The sequence below is a fragment of the Chelonoidis abingdonii genome, chromosome 19 (assembly GCF_003597395.2).
Source record: "Chelonoidis abingdonii isolate Lonesome George chromosome 19, CheloAbing_2.0, whole genome shotgun sequence".
NCBI lineage: Eukaryota > Metazoa > Chordata > Testudines > Testudinidae > Chelonoidis > Chelonoidis abingdonii.
The window spans coordinates 22,680,429-22,704,904 of NC_133787.1; the positions used below are offsets into that span (position 1 = coordinate 22,680,429).

Sequence of the window (24,476 nt, forward strand, 5' to 3'; positions counted from 1 at the left end):
TGGGCCAGGATTTCTGTTCGTCTAACCCATAAGTAAAATACAGTTCATGCAAAATTCATCACAGAATGTAAGGTGAAAAATAAGCTAATATGTCCCCTTTCAAGGACTTAATGAAGAGTACACAGAAGGTAAATATTACACAGTCATGGAAAGACAGCAATACTCACCACAGATAGCAGCTATATGAAGTGGCGTGTATCCCCTGTCATCTCTGGAAAACGGAGTGACAATGGAAGGATCATTCATTTTCCTATAAAACAGGGTAGTTTTCAAGAACATAGGTTATCTGTATACCAGGTACTGGAAAAAGTTTACAAATCACACACACACACCCCCGCCCACACCATAGTTTTTAAACCTATTTAAGTTTTCAAATCTATTTACCCTCTACTATTTCTCATTAACAGATTATTCCATATGGGTTTTTTACTAAGCCAAAAGAAAAAAAATCCAAATTCAGAGAGAAGAGTCACTCTTCAATGTGTCCAAAGGACGTCACACTATCTCCCCTCTATGGGAAACTGAGCTCCCAGCTTTTCACTACTTTCCTATTCAAATCTGCATGCATAATTCTGAGACACCTACAATTTCTTCTGTCCCTCTCAACCTAGATACATACATACACAATCCTAAAATGCAGCCAATATCCTCTCCAACCAGAAGCATTTTCTGGACGAGGCACTGCAGATTCCAGTATTGCCCTCATACTCTAATGGAAATCCTGGAACACAGACCTTTAGAAAGCTTTTCATATGGAGATGAAGAATCCTTACCCAGAAACCAGCTTCTCACAATTGTCACAGAAACAGAGTGGGTGGCACATTTTCTGTACAGTGTCTTTATCACTGTCACCTTGACTTAGTAATCGTTCCACTTCCTCCTGGTTACCTGAAGCAATATACTACAAAAAGCCAAGAGGAGAAAGAGTGAGGCATTGATGTGAAGAAGCTTAAAATAAAACCTACTTCATCCACTGAAGCACAAAACCAACGCACCGATTATGAATGAAGCACTAGAAGCACTGGTGCAAGGCTGGATAGGGCTGCTGCACATAATCCCTAATGAGTTTTCAGTATAAATAGCCCTTAGATCTGATCTTAGTTTGCTTTCCATTAAAAAAAAAAAACACTTTAAAACAAAATTCACATTATTGTCTTCCAGACTCAGTTACAACAATGTCCTCTCTCTGTTCAGACACATTATTACTAGCAGTCTCTAGCCATAGCTGTATAATTAGTAGCTCTGTTTTATCTTTGTACAGGTGAAATTCTCTTTTGATCATTACATTATGAGATTAACATAATATGTAGGAGATGGGAGGTGACTGCACTTTAGATTTTTTTTTCAGCAAAACTTCTTGGTTTTAGGCACCAAAGTCTCTGTAGACTAACAGCCATTGGCATTGCATCTCTGTTTTAATGGGCCATTGACTATTACAGCAGTACTATTCCAACTCCATTTGTTTCTGTGCTAGAATCTGTAAAAACGCATTGCCAACCTGCAGAAGCTTTGGCACAGAATTGCAATGCACTGATTACCCAAGCACCTCTTTATAGTCTAACATATGGCTTCTTGGCACTCCAAAGTACAAGCAGCATGGTGAAGTCATTATGAAGTGTGTGTTATAGTCTAGAAAGCTGTGTGTAAGAGATTATATATGTACAATGTTCTGCAATGCAGATTTTTCACCTTGAACAAGCAATCTATTGGGGTTGTGGACATCTGGGACAGCAAGTTCATTCTTTGTCTCAAGAACTTGTCACTAACCCTCTCAGATTCCTGCAAAGAAACAAGCCATGTCAACCAGTGTTCCATATATTAGTAAAAAGAAAGTAGTTTTATAAAAAGTTATTTTTTTTAAATATGCGATACATATATTTACCAGCTCTTAGCTTATGTAACAGGTTAAAGCCTAAAAGTTTGATTTAATATTTAAAATTCTGTATCAATGTCTTTGTACATTTGTACAAGAGCATTCCCGGTCACCTAATCGGATGTTACTCCATAAAATAATCCCAGGGCACACCTTAGACATTTTAGTACTAAAACATCTGTTTCATGAACAAAATAAAAGTAAGTTTTTCTATAAGACAGACCAAAGTAAAAGCAGCTTTTGAAGTGGCCAAGTTAGTGCGAGGTGTGCTTCATATAAAATATAGGCTAAATGGGGTGTGCCAAAGAGCAAGATGGACAGTCATAAAGCTACTGCCTAAAAACAGGCCCAGGGCAGATACTATCTGCTGCCAGCCATGTAGCAGAGTAAAGCTGAAGCCCCAGAATCAGAAAGCCCCTCAGAATCATGCTGGATTCGTCTGAAGGCTTCTCTACCAAACATGGCCACAAAATCTGCAAAGTTGGCGCTTGTGTTAACAGTTGAGAAGAAATGGATGACAGAGACACATTCTTCAACACTTGAGATTAAATCTAAAAATAACAATTAACTGTATTTGCATGTAACAAATACTCAGCCAGTGCCCTGTGTGCGAAGGTAATAAGGCAGCATATCAAACTGAAGCATTATAAAAATCAATTCAGAGCAAATGAACACAAGATCACCCAGGTTTCCTGGTGGTATTGGAATGTGGAGTCCAGCAGCTTTTCTGGAAACTTGGATCCTTAAGGTTTCAATGTTAAGATCACAATCGGTGATCTCATGGAGAAAGCCTCTTAAAACCATCTATAAAGCCACCATTACCACTAGAACTACTCTTTTAAGAATTGAATAGAAACAGAAATCTGTTCTGGGGCTTCTAGATAATTTGGCTATAATTAAGGTTTCTTTCAAAAGTTAAACGATTGATATGGAGAAATTTTAGGATGAAAACTTGCAAAGGATTATGGGTGTATGTACTATTTTTCATAAGCCTCACATGAGCTGTGCTCTCCTTCCAGCAATTTCATTAGTCATTAAATTTACACAGTTGTAAGATGATTAAAAGGAACTCAATTTGCTTGCACATATATGAGCTGTTCTCTCCCAAAGTGTGTACAATCTTTAACATTGCTTGTTTTCTTCTTTGAATTTTCCAAACAAAATTTTAAAGCACTAACTATTCTAAGAACTTGTTTGGTTTTGATCACTAGTAGCCCCTGTATTTAGTTATGCATGCTAAACCATGGAAGTTTTTAAACAATACGTATGACTGACCCACAATGGAAAACTCAATACAGAGATTTAAAAACTCAATACTGTGATGTGAGACTAAAGAACATGTATATCCTCTAAATTGTTTTGGTTTGTGTTTCAGTTACACACAAAAGATAGCAGGACAGACATCAATGTTTTCAAACCTTGGTGCCTAGCATTCTGGTACCTAAATAGGTAGGCAGGTTTTTTCAGAGGTTTTGGTGAAGTAGCATCTGCTGCTCCCACTGGATAAGTTGACAGGTGTGAAAATGTGGATTTTAGTGCCTAATTAGAGGCACCCAGGTTTGAAAATGTTGGCCTGAGTGTGTAGTGCAATTAGTCAGAGACAGTTTAATAGTGCAAGTAATTACAATCTATGGAATTAATGAACACCAGAAATCCCAGGCAAGTAGTTCAGCACTATTTCCCCCTCTCACAAATGATGACAATCCTCATGCTCCAGAGTACAAGCTTGTCACATGAAATATCAGGAAAGATTTTGCCCTGATACATAATTGGCACATATTCCCACATGGGAATAAAGAGAAATAATGAATGGGTAACCTTCTGAAGCACTGAGTATTGACCATTTCTACAAGATAATCAACTGAAAGGATAAATTGCATGTTCTGGTTTAGCTATGTTCTACACTTCAGTGAGTAAGAATGAGGATTTCATTTGTTTGAGAGTAGAGCATGGGCCCCTGGATGGATTGTTTTGGTTAGAATACTCTAGATAATTATCAAAAACATTGCTTGTGTTGCAGTAGGACAACATAGATCGCATCCCCACAACTTAAGCACATATCATCCCTTATCTACAGGACAAAAGAGATAGTGAAATACATTAGAACCTGCCTTCAATCCCCTGCCAAAATCCTTAGACAATAACTGAGTCCAGAACAGTAAACACCTCCATTTCCACCAGTGCTCATGTGGGTCACTAGTTAGAGGGGATTTTATTATAATGACCACCACTTTAGACCTTCTGAGGATATGCAGAACTCTTGGACGGTTGAGGACATTATTGTCCATGTATTTCAGTGTGAAAGTCTTCTCTTCCCACTCCCCAAAAAGGGGCAGGTGTTTGGTTTCAGAATCTCTGAACTAGAACTTGTTGCTACATTCTGGCCTATTAAATGAAAGCCCTTTGTTACTGGCCCCTGCCACTGGGGCATATTAAGAGTTATGAAGCCCCACTATCCACAGGCACAAATTCAAAGAAGGGCCTTCTTAACTCACATGCTCCTCCTGTCCCTACCCATTTTACCACCCACACAATAGGTCCATCCAGATACGGGCTCTTTTCAACTTGTCACCCAGCTGTGCCTCAATCTTTCTAGTTTTCTCTATTGTGCCTCTAATCTTTTCCTCATTTGCTTTTTCAAAGTACTAAGAGACATATGCTCTCAACAGGCCAGTTGCCTTGCCTTGGATAGGCTGATTCCTCCCTGTGTTTTGCCCACAGTTGGGTGCTCTAGGGACTGGTGGAGGGAGGGGCTAAGAAGGAGCAGGCTGACTGCTAGCAGCTCCTTCAGAAGCCATCTGTCCCCACTGCAAGCAGCATCAGGAGTTGTCACAGCAGAACTGGAGATTCAGCATCTTTCCTTACCATTTAACTCCTCTGTTTCCCCCACCAGTACTGGATACCTTGGAATGGAGTGAAGGATTCAGCAAAGACCCTGAAAGTTGGCCTAGCGACTAGTGCCCCAGCCAGGAAACTGAAGACTAACCCATTTATTCTTTGCTGAGGCAGAACTAAATAGGAGATTAGGGATCAACACTCAAATGTCGTCAGTTGCTGAGGGCTGGTGAGACTACACTACTACCCTGAGTTTTTACCCCTTTTTTCTGTATACACTGTCGTCCTCCCACCCCACCCCAACCTCTCCCCTTCACTCTGGGAATTTTGCTCTTTCCTGTTCAGTAGCTGCTGGGTGGCTTGTACTAGTTCTCAGCTCTACTCCTCACTGCACAGGGCTCACAGTGCACTGCATAGAAACAATGCCTGTTCTCAGATCCCTTTATATTGAGGTAATCCAGCAGATTCAGACTGGCCCAGACCCCAACAGAGAAGGGGAGTTTTGATGAATGGTAGCCCCATTTTCATTTTCCCACCCCATGGGGGTCCTAGCTTTTTCAGGCTTCCCTTCTTTCTTAGAATAAGCTTTATTGCTGATACCCCGAGCCCCAGTGCTGCAGCTGCTAAAGGAGCACTATATGATTCCCTGGTTTACACATCCCTAGGAATGGCACTAACTGGGGCGGTGGGAAGAGAAACGGGACGACCCACACAAGAAAGATTCCCTAAATGCCTGAAGCTGATCTAGTTGCTCTCTGGTGTTGCAGGCTTTCCTTAGAAGTCAACATTCACCATCTAGGTAACAATGGAAATGGAAGTTGGATGTAGGAAGGAAGCCCAGAGGGAGAGAGGAAAACTAGGAACCACCAGCACATTCAGCCTGCACTATACTCAGTCATTTGAAGGGCTTATGAACCTTGCAGGCTGGAATCACTACTCTGGCTTCAGATTTCAAATGCAACAAGTTGGTACCAGGGAAATACTCCAAGGCACTGCTCGGGTCTCTGGTTCTCCTCTTTGGAACTCTAGAAGAATCAATTAGTGTTCATTCGCTGAACAGACATCTAAGATTGTCAGCAATGGCAGAAAATTGGAACAACCTTTAATATATAGTGAGATCTCCTGTTATGTAAAGAATTGCTTTATTCAGTTATCTGAAGACAGATGGGACCAGACTTAGAGGAAGGCAATTTTTATTCTTTTTTGTCCCTTCTTTTTAAGTGAGCAACTTGTTTTATATAAAAAAAATTGTCTTTTTTTTTTTCTCCAAAAGATGAGACCACAATCTACCAAACACAGTTTTTTACTGGCATGCTCAATGTTAGTTCATGCGCTGTTTTACAAAGAGAATTTTAAAAATGTAAGTATTTCTGGCCTGAGAGTGAGCTGGGACTATTGCTATTTATATTATAAGAACTGAGATAGCTGCATGATGGCTGAAATTAAAAAGGAAAAAAAGTTGCAAGCTTTGTTTTTAACATTAACACTTTATTATATTTTCTTAACAGGATTCAATATAGCAATGTAACAAGAGATACTAAATACAAAATGTCATGTTCTTTTCTAAATGTTCAATAGTTCAGAGTGCCATAGATTTGTGGAAAGATCACCACAGAAAAGCAAAATAGCATATTACCATAAAAGTATTTCTTTAAATAAAATTTTGAAGTTACCTCTAAGAGGTTTTGCTTTGTTAAGATTGTGCCCTGGAATTGTCCCACCCCAAACCCTGTACATTGAGCCAATCAAGCAATCAGGCCACAATAATCCAGATTCCAGTGCTATGCAGTTGACAGATAATTCAGCAAGTCTCAGTCTCTCTGGTCCCATGTTCACATCCTTTGGTTTCCAGGTCACACAGGGAACACCTATTTTTGCAAGAGCAGAAACTCTGGAGTGTTTTGAGAGCTTAACAACCAAGACAGGTTACAAAACAGAGTAAACTGACTACAGTACACTTTTAAAAAGCTACTGAGAAGGACTTGTTTTTTGTTGTTGTTTTTTTTAAAAAACAACCACCAACCAACCCACCCATCCCCCCACCCCCCGAAACAGGTACATGTCTTTTTAGGCTCTCCTCATTTGGCACAAGAGAAGCGTGATCTAAATTCAGGACCTAGTCTGTTTCCCGCATGTAAAAAGCTGGCTCCCTACCCTAAGTCAGTCACAGGGGCTCTCCTTTGACCATGACAGCTTTTAAAGTCACATCAGCACTAGCCCTTGATTGGCCTGCAGGGACTGGAGCTGATTGACAGAAGGCATGCTCACCCACCATGAAGTTAATTCACTGCATCTGCAGCATTTCGGACCCCCGCTAGGTTAGAGATCCAGGAGCAAACCTGGGCTTCAAACTCTGCTGTCCAGCATCACAGCTTTGTGTTACCACTGGGCTATCATGCTGGTGCCACAAAGTTCATTATTTGCATTGCATAAATCATTTGTTAATGTCATCAGCATCACAAGAGGGAAATCCAAAGCTGGTGCCCACTATATTCCATTTATACTTTCCAAACATTTAGAAGCTGCACTATGTGGTCAAGGCTTGCTGAATAATTCTGTTTTGATCTATACTGCAACCTTCCCACCCACCCCCCACTTCCACTCCGTAGGTTTTAGCCAGGGTTTTTAAAATAAACATCAAAGAATGCTGTGCAGCCTTTTTCTAAGAGAAAGCATGGCAATGAGCTCTGTAAGACTGTATTGAGGTTAAAACCATGCTGCTATTTAATAAGACAACTGATACAGATAAAAAAAAGTTATTTAAATGCTAGAAAAGTTACTAAAACCATTATGTTTCCTTAGTAACTATTTTAAGAATACAGTTTTAAAGATCAGGTTTTGTATAGTGTTGTACAACCAGCCACAGCAGTTCATGATGTTGTATGCTTCAGGTTACATGACATCTTGTTAAGTACTGTGCAATGTGTATTTGAGAGATTTTCACCCAAGGTATTCCACTTTGACAGATTACCATTTGCCTTTAGTTAAATTTGATTACTCAGTACACATTCCTTTTCATATCTAACTGTTGTTGCCAGTTAGAGAATTCCATTCGTTTTCTAGACCCAAAACTCTAGATAAATAATGCTTCAACAGCAACAGATAGAATGTAAGATCAATTGTTAATTTATCCTCAGGACTATTGAAAGCCTTTGATCCACATAAACAGGCTAGAGTAAGAATTTGGCATCTTTAACATGCTACGTGTCCCCAACGTAGAATATCAGGGTTGGAAGAGGCCTCAGGAGGTCATCTAGTCCAACCCCCTGCTCAAAGCAGGGCCAATCCCCAACTAAATCCACAAATCCTTAAGTGGCACCCTCAAGGATCAAAAACTCACAACCCTGGGTTTAGCAGGCCAATGCTCAAACCACTCAGCTATTTTGCTTTATAAAGCAACTAGGGGATGGTAAAGTAGTCCAGTGATTTGTCAAGTAAAGCAGCAGATGTTATGTGCTCGCTCGTGAAACTCACATTTCCCCCACCCACACTTGAGAAAGGTCATTAACTAGGACACCATCTCACTACTCTTTTCAAAGAAGTGCAGTGGGATCTTTTGCCTCCCTCCTGGCTGTGCAGGTAGAAGCTGGAGACCCTGGGTTTGAGATTTTCTCCCAAAGGATGGAACCTCACTCTAAGTAGCCTGTTGTTGGATCACCATTAAGCGTATGAAGCCAAACTTCACTGAGAGACTGAACACAACTACTGGCCTGGAAGACAGAATGCTTTCTGCTGAATTCTATTAAACCAGCACAGACAGAGATGCACAGATTCATTGCAAGATTGGAGACATGGAAATCTCAAGGTCTGACAACTGGCTGACACTTCCTTCTTTTTGCTAATGTGGAAGCTGTGGTCACTCAGCTTCCCCCTCCCCACTTCTGTTGGAAAGAGAAGGAAAATACCTACCTCTAAAAAAGTATTGGAGGGAGCAGTTAATACTTGTAAGGTGCTAAATATTGTCATAAAAATCATCTTACTGTTGGTCTGTCGGAGAGGTTTCCTTGTCGGATATATTCTATAGCAGCCTCAACAGAGGTCAGGCAGTATCCCAGTTCATCCTTTGCTGAACTGCAAAACCTGAAGTTTTTGATGTAACTCAAATTTGCCATCCTAAAAGTAAAAATAAAACACTTATCTTTAAGGATTCATGAAGATGCGGGGGACAGGGGCTTATTTTAATATTGCTACTCAGAAAGGGGAGAGAAGTGGATGGAACTAGAAGGCAATTCACATTCTCTTATCACAAGGAGCTAGCAGCTATATTTACAGACCCCTGAGCTTGTTGAGAGCCCTAGGAAGGAAAAAAGGAAACTTATGCCAAGAACCTCATGAGGGATGTGACCCACAGTGAGAATCTCTTATATGAAAGAGAAGTGAAATGTTAAATTACATTATGTTTTGGGTTATTTTAGTATTTGTCTGAAACTGAGCAGAAAGATGATAATGGAAGAGACTGAACCAATTGTCCAGCAAGGGGAGATAAGAGCTTACATACAAAATGCCCTTAAACTGCTAGATGAAAGAATGAAGAGTTATGCAAGATATGGATACATTTAGCATTCAGTATGGACATACTTTCCAGGATTATGAGGCGGTGCTAAATTCTATGGTACTTGAAAACTTAAGAACTTCATTAATTTTAGATGCCTTTTTACAAAGGCAAAAAAATTATATAGATCTCTCTCTCTGTTAAAAGCCACATCCAGCATTGCAATGCTAATGCAACTGTTACATCTAAAATGTACTTCCAGTGTAAGATTCATACCTTTATGGATACTAGGTTAGAGATTAATAATATGTTTGATATTAGCAGTAAATAATTAAGTTATTTCAGCAACATTCCAGTTACGTTATCCCTCAGGATACTGATCAATCTCCAGGTGTTCTATGCCTTTGAATGTCAAGTTCCCCAGGAACCAATTTGGGAATTGAGGATTGGTTCCTGGCTGCTTTGAGACAGATGAAGTCAAGAATTTTAGTATGAAATAGGTAACATCAAGAAGTCCGGAAGGGGCAAAAACAAGCAACATTTGATGTGTTATGGAAGAGCTATAAAAATGGGAGGGAAATGGAAGCAAGGTTTACAGCTCTCTCTCTAGGGATGGGAGACAAGTTCCTTTTTATTGCTGAGGTTAAAGATCCCTTCAAATCTGAGAAATTTGTTATAAAAACTATAATAATAATAAGCAAACAAAAACCAAACAAAAAAACCCCCAGCAAGCCTGTCCTTGTAGAGCTAGCTGTTTCTAGAAGCATTTATTTATGCAGCAACATTATGTACAAGATACAAATACATTTGTACAGTAAAAAGAAACTTTACATACCAGTTAGGAATCTCTGTTTTTACTAGCAGATACAGTAACACAGAGAGAAGATCATCTGCACACATGGTCTCCATGTTAACTGAAGGAAATAAGAGTTTGTAATAGGAAAAACTTTAACATAAGCCACAACAGGCCAAAGATTAGAGCCAGGACTGAACACTGATTTTAATATTTAAGCTTCTGTAAACTCATTTCAGATAGTAGAAAATACTGAATAAGTAACCAGTCTGATACCCTCAACAGGACCCGGACCCAGACCCAGACCCGCCCAACAGACCATGCACCTTCTAGGTGACCCATGTAGACAGCCTAGTCGAGAAGTGTCAGCCTACGGTAGAGTGCAAAAAATACCCTGGAGTCACCTCTGTCAAACTCTTCCCTCAAGAAGAAAAGGAGTTTCTATGACTTTAGGGTTTGAATAATTACTCCCCCCCAAAACCCTGCACAGCCCTACAATGAACAGCTTTGCAGGAAATGAGCTTGCCTTTAAAATAGTAAAATAAAAAAAATAACTTTGTGACGGGGAGGAGAGGCATGGACTGTGGAGAGCTACTGCCCCCCCTTCACTTCAGCCCCATTAAAACAGTTTGGTGTGACTATACCAACACTTGATATCCGACTTCAAGAGGGTCAGGTTTCATTAGAGGGAACTTAATTTTACATCTTGAATGGATTAACAAAAGGCATCATGCAATAGTGGGAACAAACATCTGTCTTCCAGGATTATTGTTCCACAGTTTTATTCTATTTAAGTTTTGTAAAGAAAGTCTCAACTTAATATCCTTTGGGGGTCAGTGTATTTACAATATTATCGTGGTCTTTAAGGCAGATGTCAGTGTAGTAGCAACTCAACAGCGCTACAATGAAATCACTCAACTCCTTGAAGAAAAATATTCCTTTCCAGCAGAAAGAAAAACATTAAGCTTTTTCTCTGCTGAGGTATCAATGCAAGTCAAGTGTTTTTCCCCCACACCATGTTTATGCCCAAGGTAAGCATACTACTTCAAGGGTCTGTTTTGCCCAGTGTGACCTGATAGCAAGTGTGAAAAAAAAAAAAAAAAAAAAAAAAAAAATCAGGATAGGGGGTAATAGGCATCTACATAAGACAAAGCCCCAAATATCAGGACTAGCCATATAAAAAAAATCGGGACATCTGGTCACCCTAGTTTTGACTGTTGTACTTAATATTCTGCAAGCCAGACCCTTAGTATTCTATTTGAACATTATTTGCATTATTTTTGTATATGGAAGAATTAAAGTTAGAAAGTGTATGTGAAGTGCTTTCAAGATAAGAGTGCCACATATTTAAATTAATTACCAGTTCATTGCTTTGAATACCAACCTCTTTGGCTAGGAGACTGCATAATAATTTGTACCACTTTTCGAAGACAGATCAGTTTCTGTTGTGGGGAGGTGCATTTATTCAGCTGACCCAATTCTCGCTTTGCACGAGGAATATTAAAGCTATAAAATATTTTTGAAAGATAAAAGCCTTAGTATACAAGCCAGATTTATGAGATGTACTAATTAAGTATGCTTGTGCAGTGGTTCAAATTTCAGGCAATACCATGAATTAAAGCCCAAGAGGCAGAGCACACTTCTGCACACCCATGGAATCAGAAAGATTTGCATTTGAATAAAAAGGTGGGACTTGTTCCAAATGTTGTTGAGCACACAGGCGCTGACATGTGGAGCTCCAGCCCAGGGGCAGCTCAACATTGCTGCTCACAGCATGGAGGGGTCGGTCCCTCATAGGGCTTCTCTGCGAAGCCACAGGACCAGCGGAACCCTCCGCGGCAAGACCGCAGAAGGCACCCTGCCTTGCGCCCTACTGCAACCGGCAGAGCCGCCCCTGCAAGCTTGCGCCCCACACATGCGAGTGCTGTGCCTTGAGCCCGCCCCAGCCAGCCCGGGACACCCACCAGGGGCGGGGGGAGGGGAATGGTGGTACTCAGCCGCCCTCCAGCCAGCCCCCTGATCACTCCCACTGTGCTTCTCCCACCTGCAGCCCCACCAAATGTCAAGTGCTCCCCTCAACCCGTTTAGGCAGACCCCTCTCACGTAAACGGCCGCCTGGCCAGCCCTGCCCAATTCGACGCTCTGGGGCATCAGTTCTTTTCAGTAAGCAGTACGCAGGTCTGCGGGGGGGAGGCAGCAGCGAGGGTGGAGGGTGCTCGGGGGTGGAGCAGAGATCGAGCACCCCCAGCACATTAGAAAGTCAGCGCCTCCAAAAGTAAAATAAAAGGAGATTTTAAGATACCAGAAACAATGAAGAATTAAAGACAACATCATCAGTGGTGCAGCTAACCCAAGCTGACACCCTCAAACCCTTTACTTTTCTATCTTTTGGAGAAGTGAGAACACCACAGGGGCTAGTGCAGAAAGAAATGGACATTCCTCCCCTGGGAGTAGTTAGACTTGGGGAGGGTGAGAGAGAGAGAGAGAGAGAGAGAGTTGCTTTTTGGCTGACCTGAGACCTACTTAAACTTTAATCCATTCCTGATGGAGTGTCATTTAGAAGTCCCTCATCACGCAACTCACCTGAATTCAGGCTTAACTCCAATATCTTTTTGCTGGAGATCTTGGAGGCTTCTTGTAATTTTGTTAAAGGCTGCATCCTGAGCAGTGAATAAAACAATTTTTAGAAGTTGTACAGAAGTTTGTCCATCAGTCTTGCATAGATTAGTTATATTAAGGGGGGGGAAAATCCCTTACCTCACTTGCCTCAATAGTTCCCACATATTTAAAGATCAGATCATAAACATCATGATGTACATACATCTAGGGAACAAACACACACCACAGTTTAGGAAGGAAAAGGAAGGACAAGATAAAAAATAACCCATTGATGTTTTTGCCCAGCCTCAGAGACTTACTTCAACTGCTTGTTTCATCAGATTCATCTGCGGTTCCTGCTTTGCAAGCACCCTCTAAAAATATGGGAATTTATGCACTGGGTTAAATACATTGTCTAAGCAATAGGCAGCTATTTTCACAGTACAGATTTACTGAAGTAGCACTTACCAAGTGAGAATCCCTCAGTAAATGCTGGAGGCATTTGGTGTAAAGTGCATTAACAGAATCCTGAAAAGGCAAGACATGAGATATTTAAATATGAGCAACGCAATGCTAGAACACAGACAAATCCTGATTATCTAAGACAGACAAAGTAGTCCCATTCAATTAGCAGGATGTACTAAAGTGCGGAGACAAGCAGGATTTGTGTTTGTTTGTTTTTAAATAAATGCAAACCACCATAATCCTTTATGACTAGCTACCCCATATTTTCACAGTTCTATTTACAAAATATTGTGACATGAAAAGCTTTAATAAAATAAATTCAAATAGTGAATTACCTAGGTACAAACATTAGGTCAAAATTCTAGGTGATCAAAGGTTAAAAGTAAGATACTGACTATGTAATGTCGTAGGCTTTTTCTTTCATGTTCTTTAAAAGTCCTATGGAAAGACGCAATGTGTTTGTCAAATCTTTCAGAATGTCTTCCCAAAAATTCTCTCACATCCTCAATGTTTTTCAGGGAATAAGATTTTGGTGAGGTTTTAAATTCTTCTGTAATGAAAGTTAATAGTTAGTGCACTACAAAGCATCCAGGTTTTTACCATCTATATTGCAGAATCTGCTCCCATTTAATCTAGGCAACTTAACCATCACTTACAGACAAAGCAAGCTCGGTTCTCATTCCCTCCAAACCAGACTTTAACCTTGTAGTCTTTTACTGCTCTTCTGAAGGTGTAGTAAATAACCGGACATTTAAAAAAAAATGCACTCCTGAAAATAAAACTTCTCTTTTTGAAGAAGCCAGATTAAGGTTTATGGTTTGATTCCATATAGCAGTAAATCAGGACTCATTTAAACTTCTTGTTTAAATCCAGTTTTCACACTTCCTGACAGTTATTACTCCACTTTCCCTAATACCAGTTTCACATTTTGTCTTGCAGAGGGTCTGGTAAAGTCAAGTATGTTTAGACTTTTAGGAACAGCATTCATTCTGAGAAGTTTCCATTTTGCTTTTTAATTTTATTTTACCCTTGGTGAGCAGCAACGACTTGCCAAAATTCTGCAAAAAAGCTACATATACTGCTTTAAAGCAGTTACTCTGGCAATATTTCCCTAATCTCCAATCCAGAGCAGGAAAGTGTTCTTACTCAGATCCATATCAAATGCAGCCAGTTTAAGAAGAAAGAATTAAAAATTTTAATACTAAAGTCAGGCATCACCAAAAGAAAAGCTGCTACAAAAAACAGTTATCAGACAGACAACTTCTAAAGACGGCAACTGACCATGTCAAAGAGTTTACCCTTATTTCAAGATCTCAGTAGAAAGGGGCAACACAATTAATAGTGATACAAGTACTAGTTTTAAACAGAGTCAAGACAATAAGCTGTCTGATGATGACCTATCTGAAATTCTAGTTCCATGTTACATTCAAAACAAGCATTTCACAGAGTTGACTTCCAATTCAAATTGAGGCCATTTAAAAATAAATTTTATTAAGTCATACTACATAAACCTTGGCTAGTTCCCCCCCCCCCCCGTTTTTTTATACAGTTTCCTTCTTGCCTAGCTGCACTATCAATAGTGATAGCATGCCAATTAAAAAAAATCCTGAGTTTTCAATCCAAAGTACTGCTTTGTAAGACAAACCAAGAATTATGCTGAACCCTATAAAATAGAGGACTGCCTTGTTTCACACCAAAGCAGAACAACTGTTGGTGTTTTCCTGGCATTTCTGTACGCACCTAAGATTTCCGATTCTTCCAGGGGATGAGCAATACACAATAAGCTAAAACTTTCTTCTTTTTCATTGTAGAATGTTTCCTCAAAGAGAACAGGTACTGAGAGATGATGATTAAAACCAGTTCCTAAAATAATCAAGTTTCCCTGGATAAAGATTTCCTGAAATCAAAAAAGTAAAATAAATCATAATATTGAGCAGAAAAAAAAACAAAACAGGAAGTTGACAATTGGAATACATAGTTCTGTATACTAGGAAAAGGGGGTATTTGTAATGGCCTTTTTGGTCTTAAGTCTTCTTTTTTTTGGTCAGAGACCCTTTCACATTCTCCTTGCTTCAACAAGTCAGTGCTGCAGGGAGTGATTTTTTTTTTTTGTTTTAAAAATCAAGATTACTAATGTGGGATGATTTTGTGTCCCCCCCCTCCCCACACCAGTTTGTTCTCCACTGCATCATTTGTTCAAGGAAAATTCAGACACATTTGTTCAAGATTCAGACGTGGGTAGGTGCTCAAGTTTTTAAGTTACTCAACTTGACACCTTAAAAGGGCCAATTTCCAGAAAATGCTTACTACCTGTCTTCTGATAGAGTCATGTCCCTTTTAAAGGTGCCTTGAGTTGGGCACCCAAGAGTCACTAGCCACACTTTAAAAAAAAACCCACCCCCCGCCACACTTTTCCACATTCACCTTTAGCATTTTTTTTTTTTAAACTTTAGGTGCACTGAAACTTATTCTATGGGCATTAGGGACAAAGAACACCCATTTAAAACAAGAATTCTGAACTTCTTTATTTTAAACTGCACTGGGAAAAAAACCAATGCCACTAACTGATACTAGCATGCCACATGGCAGGACTCCTCATTTATAGCAATTAGTATGACTGTCCAGTTTTACTACATCTTTAACTTTGTAACATTAAGTCACCAGAACATATTCTGAATCAGTTTGTGCAGAGTGTGAGGAGACTGCAATTTATAAACACAAGGAAAAAAGTCTGAGAGACTGTGCCATCCTCTTCTGGAGGAACTTCCCCCTTACTATCTATACAAGTACAGCTAGAGTACAAGCACAGAACTCAACCCAAAGTTCTCATGGACAGAACAGACACCCATCCTACTAATTAGCTCTATGAATAAATATAAATACTTTCCACAAATGCAGTGATGTTAATTTGAAGCTGTATATCCATTTCCCCTTCTGTAAAATGGGTTTGGAGTTACACTCTCAGTAGCACAACCAGGAACAGAGACCAGACCTCCAGTTATCTGCCCTACTCATTAGACAGCACTCTCTCAAACACTGCCTACCCTAGGATCACTCAAAGTTTGGTCTCTCCCCTTTCACTCTCATCTATCATTTTCCCAGGCAGAACCCCTCCACCAAATATGTATTAACAAGAGAATACCTTTCCATTTAAGGTCTGAAATTTTTCTTCCACTGGTTTTAAAACATATGAATCAAATTGGCAGCTAGAGAGACTGCTGCTTGAAAAGCTCCCTTTGCACGGTACTAATATCTGGAGAAAGAATAAAAATCAGTCAGTTGCATGCCTCTGTAGGACGAAATGCAGTATGCCAACTGCTTCAGAAATCAACCAACTTTTGTTTTATGTTCCTCATCAAGCACTCTTCATATCAGATCTGTAACTTTTTTTTTTAAAAAAGCAACAAAATAAGTAGAGCCCATAACCAAGATTCCTGCTCAACATCTCAGATCACAGAATAAAAAATTTAAAAAAAAAAAAGATTTTCTAATTAGCTGCAAGAGATAGAATCTATACTCTGATCTCTTAAGTACACTGCTCCCTTGATATAACGCCACTCGATATAACACAAATTTGGATATAAGGCAGTAAAGCAGTGCTCGTGGGGGGGGGGGGAAGAGGGGGGCTGTGCACTCCAGTGGATCAAAGCAAGTTCAATATAACATGGTTTCACCTATAAACATGGTAAGATTTTTTGCCCCCCCCCCCCAGGACAGTGTTATCGAGATAGAGGTGTATAGCAAGCTGGGGACAATCAGAGCACTTTGTACCCAAAAGGAAAGGCAGATGGAACTTGATGCAAAAAACTAACATCTCTAGCAAGACCCCCAGTCATAAATACAACTCTTATATTGCTGACATTTTTACATTAAATTAAAAACCTGAGACTAAGCTGCTTAAAGTCTTCATTAAGATATTTTCCTAGACCAAGTCAAAGACAACTGGGGGGGTGGGGGGTGACAAACACACAAACCACACACCCCAACCCACACCACAGACGGTGAGGCTTCCTCCCATTAACAGGTTAGTGCAGCCTTTAGAGCAGTGGTTCTCAGCCAGGGATATGGGGCCCTCTGGGGAGGCCATGAGCAGGTTTCAGGGGATCTCCCAAAATAAACTGAAGAGCTGGGCTGGCATTAGGTTGGCTTTCTGCCCTGTGCCCCAGTTAAAGCCAGTGCCCCACCACCTGGGGCAGGAGCCTGAGTAACTTAGCTTTGTGGGATTCCCAGGAAAAAGTCCTGCTTGCTACCCTGGCCCTGTTTTTTAAATCTACTCGATACACAGAAAAAGAGGTGTGGCACACATGGGCTGTGGGGGGAGCGCTCAGAGAAAAAGGCTGAGAACCCCGGTCTAAAGTGAATTATGGAATCAGTAGAAGAACATGTATAGTACTTAACTATACAATCATTTGAAATGAAGTACAGTCTGTTTTCAGCTTTGAGATAGAGCTTAGTGCTCATGGAACATGCTGGACCAATATTCATACTCAGGACACAGCCCAGTGATACTCCAAGCTTCCCTCCCTCATGCTGCCCAGCCATTGTTCCTCAACCCTGACCTGGGAGAAATCTCAAACTATCCTCTTATCCATCACCTTGCTAATTCAATCCTCTACATCTCTGGCAGTTGGTACTCTCCGAGTTGGATTCACAATGCAAACATACAGTGCCGGTGCTAGCCCCCAAGCAGGAATATTCCCCCCTCCCAATCCCCAATACTAAAACAGGCAAGTTCTTACAATAAAAAAGTGAATGGGAGGACCTCTGGAGCTGCTTGGAGCACTAAGCAATTGCTTAGTCTGTTTATGCAAAACACTGGCTCTAAACACATAACCACTGGTAGTGGCCTCAGTCCACTCAACCGCGGTGTGGTGAAGTTTTAAGAGCAGTGACTTGCAGTTGCTACTATCCTCACCAGGATTTGAGCTGTATGAAAAGGTTTTTAAAAGAAAAAAAAAAAAAGTCTGCCCCCTCTGCAATCAGAGTTTTCTTCATTATAACATACTTGCTCACTGTTTCACTTTGAAGCATTTCCTAAAGTTCAGCCCTTCATTTTAACTGGGATTAGAGAGAAAAGAAAGTGAAAAGATGGAATGCGGTTTCTTCAGGCACCATAGTTATAAGTAAGGTAACTGGAGAAACCCAGGATATTGCTATAATGGCCTTCAAATTTGAGAAGTCTTCTGCGAGTCATTTAGATAGTCTATTGAGTTTGTTTATAGGCTCCCTTGGCAATTGTCAGACCAAGCCTTCAGCACATATTGAGTATATCAAAGGTTTTACCTGGGAGTGGGGGGGGGAAAAATAGCAGGATTTACTTGAACCACCAACTTTAAAGTAGTTTTGAAAGATGTTTGGTGTATTTTTTTTTTTTTAAGAAGACCCACAAAGCTATGCATAGCCTCAGTTTCACTAACACTGCTTATCTAGGACATAATGGCATCCACAACTAATTTAAGAAACAATCTTATAAGAGACTGTTAGGGAAGAAAATTCTGCTTTCTTCCCTAAAAACTAAGAACTATGTGGAGAATGAAGCATTGTGTGTTAGATTATCAAATACAGAAATTATTCCATTTTGGGCTATTTGAGCAGAAGCTGTATTTAAAAGAAACCCCAAAACTTAGGCTGTCTACACTACCGCAGAAAGTTAACCTACACTATGTGAATAATGTAGTTGAAGTTGACCTACCTTGGGTCGAGTTACTGCGAGGGGTCGACAGAAGAAAGCCGCCCATCGACTTACCTTACTCTTCTTTTTGCGGGGTAGAGTGCGGGGTCGACTGGAGAGCAATCTGGTGTCGATTTGGCAGGTCTTCACTAGACCTGCTAAACTGACTGCCAGTGGATCAATTTCAGAGCATTGATCTGAGCTGTAGTGTAGACATAGCCTTAGAGAACTCTTCCTACACAAGACTGTTTTTTATATCTACCCTGCCCAACCTCCCACCCCCGCTGCCGACCACCTCAATAGCAAGAAGTTATATATCCTCACCTGAGTTGCTGTAACTAAGCAAATTTGGAGGTGAGTCAGTCACAGAAAGAAGAAATCAATTTACTCAATCATGCAGAAAAAAAATTTCAGCAACCACTGCTAACAGCTAGACTTTAAAACAGAAGTAGCATAGCAGAATTCTGAACAGCCCTAGAACTAAAGGTTGAAAAGATATATTCAGAGCAGAATAGGAAGTGGGACTGTGACTACCTCTAAGAACTAGTCTACATAGCTCTTAAAGTCTTTCACAAATCTAATACACCTTTCTAAAACAGTTTCATTGTTCTCTGTATCAGCTATGCATTTAAAAAATCCACATACAATGGAGGGACAAACTTAAATACTGGGATCACCCCAGTTTCTACATTTAAAGGAGCACTTCAACGAACTAGCTACATCCTAATCTGTGACAGGCCAATATTTCTCTCTGGTAGAACAATTATACCGATGAGGTAGCAGTACCATTGTTTCTTGCATTCCCAAGTCACTGGCATTTGGATGCTTGTCCCAAAAGAAGGTCAAAACCACCAGAGAGAAGAAAGTCTTAAAAGGAACCAGGGCAAATGGCATATTATTTCATACAGACACAAGTTTCCCTAACTACCATTAAAACTACCTGGTGAATATTTTGAGCCCCTATTCTTCCATCAAGAAACTCAACTGATCTAAAACTGGCAGTACACATGCCTAGTTTTCAAATGAAAAAATAGATATTGTCTATTCCTGCTGTTCTCTGGAACAGTGCAAAGTTTTACAATTTCTCCTAACTAAAGCCCTTTCAGTATTGAAAGATACTTTTTACAGAAGCATTTCTACTCTTCAGAATAAAAGCATTTGTTTCTGTGAGGAGTGTTAATATTTCCAGCAAGAGTGCTCTTATCTGGAGGCATAAAAAGCAATACCATTAGCAGCAGCAGAATCACCTCCACAAGGAGGTCAGTCCTGATGCTCTGCTCATCTCAGCAGATATCAGGAATCTTGACAAATGTAAGTTCTGCAAATATTTACATTTCTAACAGCAGCACTGCAGTTTCAGACATTCACAAAGCACTCTGACTGGACATTGTTTAGTCCCCTTCTCTCCATTCCTTTGGTATACAATTAAAAATTAAAAGCATACCATATTGCCTCTTATTTATTCCTCAACAAGCAGAAGATATTACTGAATTAAAAGTACCGTAAACTTTAATTAACAATAAAAACTCCTTTTGTTTTGTGCTGCCAATATTTAAAAGTTTAAATGGAGCCGTTTATAGAAACTTAACAGGCAGTTAACACTGAAAGCCTGTTCCAACAATATTGTGCCTTGTTCTCATACACTAGTTATAGGAAAAAGTGGATACTGCACAGGACCACTTGTGTATGTGGACAAGGTTAAATGTTAATTATTAATACTGATTTAGGACAAAGCCTGTATATTAAGAAAACCACAATTATTTTCATACTCAACATTTCTGCTCAAATCCCATGAAGGCGGCAACCCCAATATTTTAGCTTTCTTACTCCACGTAGTCTACATATTGCAGGCCATTCACACACATGTTCAGATAGTTAAGTTTCTAAACTTCGAATACCGCTCATGCAGAAATGATTTGACACTTGCTTTTTTCCTACTTTTACAAACAAACAACAAAAAAAACCAATGCATTATCAGGGCTTTCTCCAAGATTTTAAGATAAATAGGCCGACTAATTTTTCTTGTGCCATTGCTAATGGATGATCAAAAAGCCTAAGATTAAGTGAGGTTATTTAACCTAATAAAAGATGTCCATAGGCTTGGAATTAGAACTACTCTCTAAATAAGGTTCTATGTAGCTAATAAATAAAAATAGAAACCAAGACCATTTGGAAAGATTGGCCAGATTGCGTTAGAGAGCAGTAAAATTATTGTAAACCTTGCAAGCAAGGTTTACTCACAAGCTGTGTTTATGCTAGGATGTTTCCCCTAAAAATTTCCCATGGCTAGTATAAGTGGCAACAGTGCTCGGAAGGAGGACAGACAGAGGACCAGGAGCCAGTGGTTAGTTCCCCTCTCACCCTCAAATTAAGTGCTGTTTTATCTAGACCTGCTTCAAAGGACGGTATAAACACCAAAGCACTTACACCTACAGCTGCTAGTGTTTCATTTACATCAGCACTCTCATGAATGGAACTGCATTACTGTTAGCAACACTTTGAAGTGATACAGAAAAAAAAAAAAAAAAATATTGACATGGCCATCCAGGAGCCACCATGCAAGTCATTTGCATTCTCCAGCTAGGCACTTTAAAAGTGAACAATATAAGGTTTATATAGCATCCTTCATAGGAGTCATAGGTCAAAACTCCTCATTTACAAACACTTACAAACCTGGTTTATTCCTGCTTTTTATTAGTTGATGTTTTAATGCCAGAACAGATTTGGGCATATTGATTTACAATATAAAGCCATAATAATTGCAAAATGCTGCTTCGGTTCCCAGTCTCTCAACATCATAATTATGACAAACAGTACTAGATATACAAGTTATTCAGACCAGCAAGGACAACTAGAAGATAAGGCTTGATAAGAAGATTTCTGATAAATAAAGATCCATCATCAAGTATAGACAGCCTTTCAGTAGTGCATTCAACTGTTACCTGCAGTCTATAAAACTGAACACAAACAATAGTGGCATGATATTTGTAGCTTCATGTCACATAAAATAAAGTAGCTTGTTGGTCAAAGGACCATTATTCTCTTCCCTTACAAGCCAGGGACTTCAATACGCTCCTGAACACAAGAGTGCCAATCCCATATTTAAAATATGCATTTATATTTTGGGTCTGTCCATGAACCATAATTGGAATGTATGGTGGGGATTCTTACATCTACTACCTAATGCATTCCCTCATGTATATATTAAAATAAAAACCATGTCATATACTTTACATCTCTCAGTTTTGATCTAGTTTGCTGGCTTGCTCTCACCATTTCCTAAACTTTAGTGAGAATGAGAGATTTTATTGCTTCAGTAGTCAGTCAATTTAAAACAAACTCTTTACTTACAATACCATGGAATTCTGCAACTTCCCTGCAAAGGTCAGAACGACGTTTCTGAATAGCCAAATAAAAAGGATTTTTCAAGAGATCTTCATCATACATAGCCATATGGACGTCAGAGATTCCAAAGATATTTTCTAGAAGAGAGATACTAGTGTTAATATTACAGAAGTTAAACAGCTATTCTATTGTTTAGTTTTCATATTCAGATGTAACAACATTTGGGAACATAGAAGAGGATTGTTTGGTATATTTCCTTTCATGTTTTAGAGAAGTATAAACTACTCTCCTTCTCTCACATCAAGATACAGAACATGTGGAGTTAGCTACAATATAAAAAGTGACTGATACAGAACCATGGAACTTCATGCAAAATTAGTCTTCATAACCAAACATTTCCTATTATCATCCCTCCCCAGTTCTTCCAACTGTTACACTCGCTTGTGTGTTAAGTTCAACTTTATGCTACTGGGGCAGGGACCACCTCGTCCAATAAAATCTGCACAACATCTGTTTGGAGCCTGAATGCTGCTATAACTATAAATTGATTATTTCAAACAACCCAATCTACTCAATTTCAAGCAGTATTATAAAGAATTACTGCAGTATACTGGCTGGGAAAAAACAAAACAAAACAAAAAAAGAACACATTAACCTTTACAACATTCATTACTGCAGCAACAACTTGTGTACGAAAAACAAACCCTGTGAAGATAACAAAACCACTTCTACCATTATTCTTTGTACATACATTATAATCTGCCTTGTCATGTGATGCTGACATTCTTGTTTATTTTAGAAACATGGACATACACACAGGCAACATGAGTATTCTGTACACAGACACCAATGTAAATTGCACAACAGTCATACACAGGTATTTCATTACACTATCCTCAGGGGAAAAAGTTACTTAAGGAAAAAAAATTCCATTATATGAAATAGTCCATCTATTATGAACCAAATTTTCAAAGGAGGCACACAATCAAGAAGTTCTATGCCAGTGTTTCTCAAGCTTTTTGATACCAAGGACCAGCTTGCTGCCTTTCCTAAAGTCTGTCAGGGAAATCTCAGGAACCCTCATTAGTCCATGGACTGGCTGTTGAGAAACACTGGTCCATGTCATCTCTTTTAAAAATTAGTCAAAAACTAATTCCTACTTTCAAGCCTGCCCTTCTCCCCATGAATATGGACTAATGGTGCTCTGAGACAGCCACCACTAACAATAATTACAACTAATTAAGTGTCCCATTCTACCACACTTACTCACTGTAAGGAATACCTTACCTCCAGAAGTAATCCCATTGATTCAAGGTGAAAGAATTAGGCTTAGAGTCTAAAAACATGTTTTACCTGATCAGTCGTTAATACATTTGTGAACCTATCCTAATGAATTCAGGTTTTATAACATTCAGTTTGTCTATGAGCTCTTGCCTAATGGAAGTAGTCCAGAAATACAGTACACTTTAGTTATAATAAGAACGACCTTTTTATTTTTACCAAACTAACGAATGAAAAAATTGTTTCTAAAGATGCTAAAACCCCATGTAAGTTATGGCTTCCTAGGTTCTAATTCTCAACAGAAGTTCTACAGTACACATTTCACAAACTTGAGGTTCAGTGACTCATAATGGGATACCTCTGTAATGACTTCAGAATTTTTAGTCTACTTAGAGGATGGAAAGGAGGTCAGTCAAGGTTACAAATGTCTGGGACATAAATTCCTAATGTATTAGATTGGAAAATCTGTTTCCCCCACCTTTATCCCTTAAGCAGAACAACTACTGTAGCAGAGGAACCTACGCTACAAGATATCCTTTTATCAATGCTCTCAACCAAAACCTGAAGACTTCACAAGTTATTCTATGGTAGGATGTCTTGGCAAGTCTACACAATCCCCTTTGTAGAAGGTAACAGATGTTTGTAATGGGATCCCCAAGTTCAAAAGAGGCTAGACTTAAGACCAACAGTTCACTCAAAAGAGCATGGAATCTGGGTGCTGTCCACAACATTTAAAGGATACTTTTGTTTTAGATGAGCTTTCCTAACTTTAGCACATATTTTTAGAGAAATTCACTCACAGTTTTCAGTTTGACAGAGGTCATCTGGGGAAATGCATTTACATGCACCAGACAAATATCAGTTTGAAGAGCCGTGCCCATCTACAACAAATCTATGTCAGGTATTTTTAGAAGCTGTTTCAGCTCAGTTTCTACCACTGTTCACAAGGCCACAGAGAAAAATAGCAACACACTTCGTGTTAAAATATAAGTTATTATGGGCAGAGCTTTTGGGTTGTGCCAACTGTCAGAGTACATAACATGACCATTACATTAGTTCTGTCACCACATTCCTTCCTATTGTTCATTACACACTTGTTTCTTCTTGTCTCAAAATAGAATGC

At 39.5% G+C, this 24,476-nt stretch overlaps 1 protein-coding gene across 8 annotated transcripts in view; it reads right to left on the minus strand.

Annotated features, from left to right (window-relative positions):
* ANKRD27 (ankyrin repeat domain 27) overlaps nucleotides 1-24,476 on the minus strand; it is a 103,093-nt gene that overhangs the window by 46,362 nt on the left and 32,255 nt on the right. For 6 of the 8 annotated variants that reach the window (XM_075073622.1, XM_075073621.1, XM_075073619.1 and 3 more), the window contains exons 2-15: nucleotides 22,079-22,209; nucleotides 16,199-16,309; nucleotides 14,797-14,953; nucleotides 13,452-13,606; nucleotides 13,060-13,119; nucleotides 12,912-12,965; nucleotides 12,751-12,816; nucleotides 12,577-12,653; nucleotides 11,378-11,499; nucleotides 10,036-10,114; nucleotides 8,689-8,821; nucleotides 1,690-1,779; nucleotides 774-901; nucleotides 168-250 (exon numbers count right to left, since the gene is read on the minus strand). In XM_075073622.1, coding sequence (XP_074929723.1) covers nucleotides 168-250; nucleotides 774-901; nucleotides 1,690-1,779; nucleotides 8,689-8,821; nucleotides 10,036-10,114; nucleotides 11,378-11,499; nucleotides 12,577-12,653; nucleotides 12,751-12,816; nucleotides 12,912-12,965; nucleotides 13,060-13,119; nucleotides 13,452-13,606; nucleotides 14,797-14,953; nucleotides 16,199-16,309; nucleotides 22,079-22,180 — 1,417 coding nt within the window. In that variant the 5' untranslated portion in view covers nucleotides 22,181-22,209. Of the gene's footprint in view, nucleotides 1-167; nucleotides 251-773; nucleotides 902-1,689; nucleotides 1,780-8,688; nucleotides 8,822-10,035; nucleotides 10,115-11,377; nucleotides 11,500-12,576; nucleotides 12,654-12,750; nucleotides 12,817-12,911; nucleotides 12,966-13,059; nucleotides 13,120-13,451; nucleotides 13,607-14,796; nucleotides 14,954-16,198; nucleotides 16,310-22,078; nucleotides 22,210-24,476 lie in introns of those variants that run through there. The other 2 variants (XM_075073625.1, XM_075073626.1) reach the window with 2 other exon arrangements.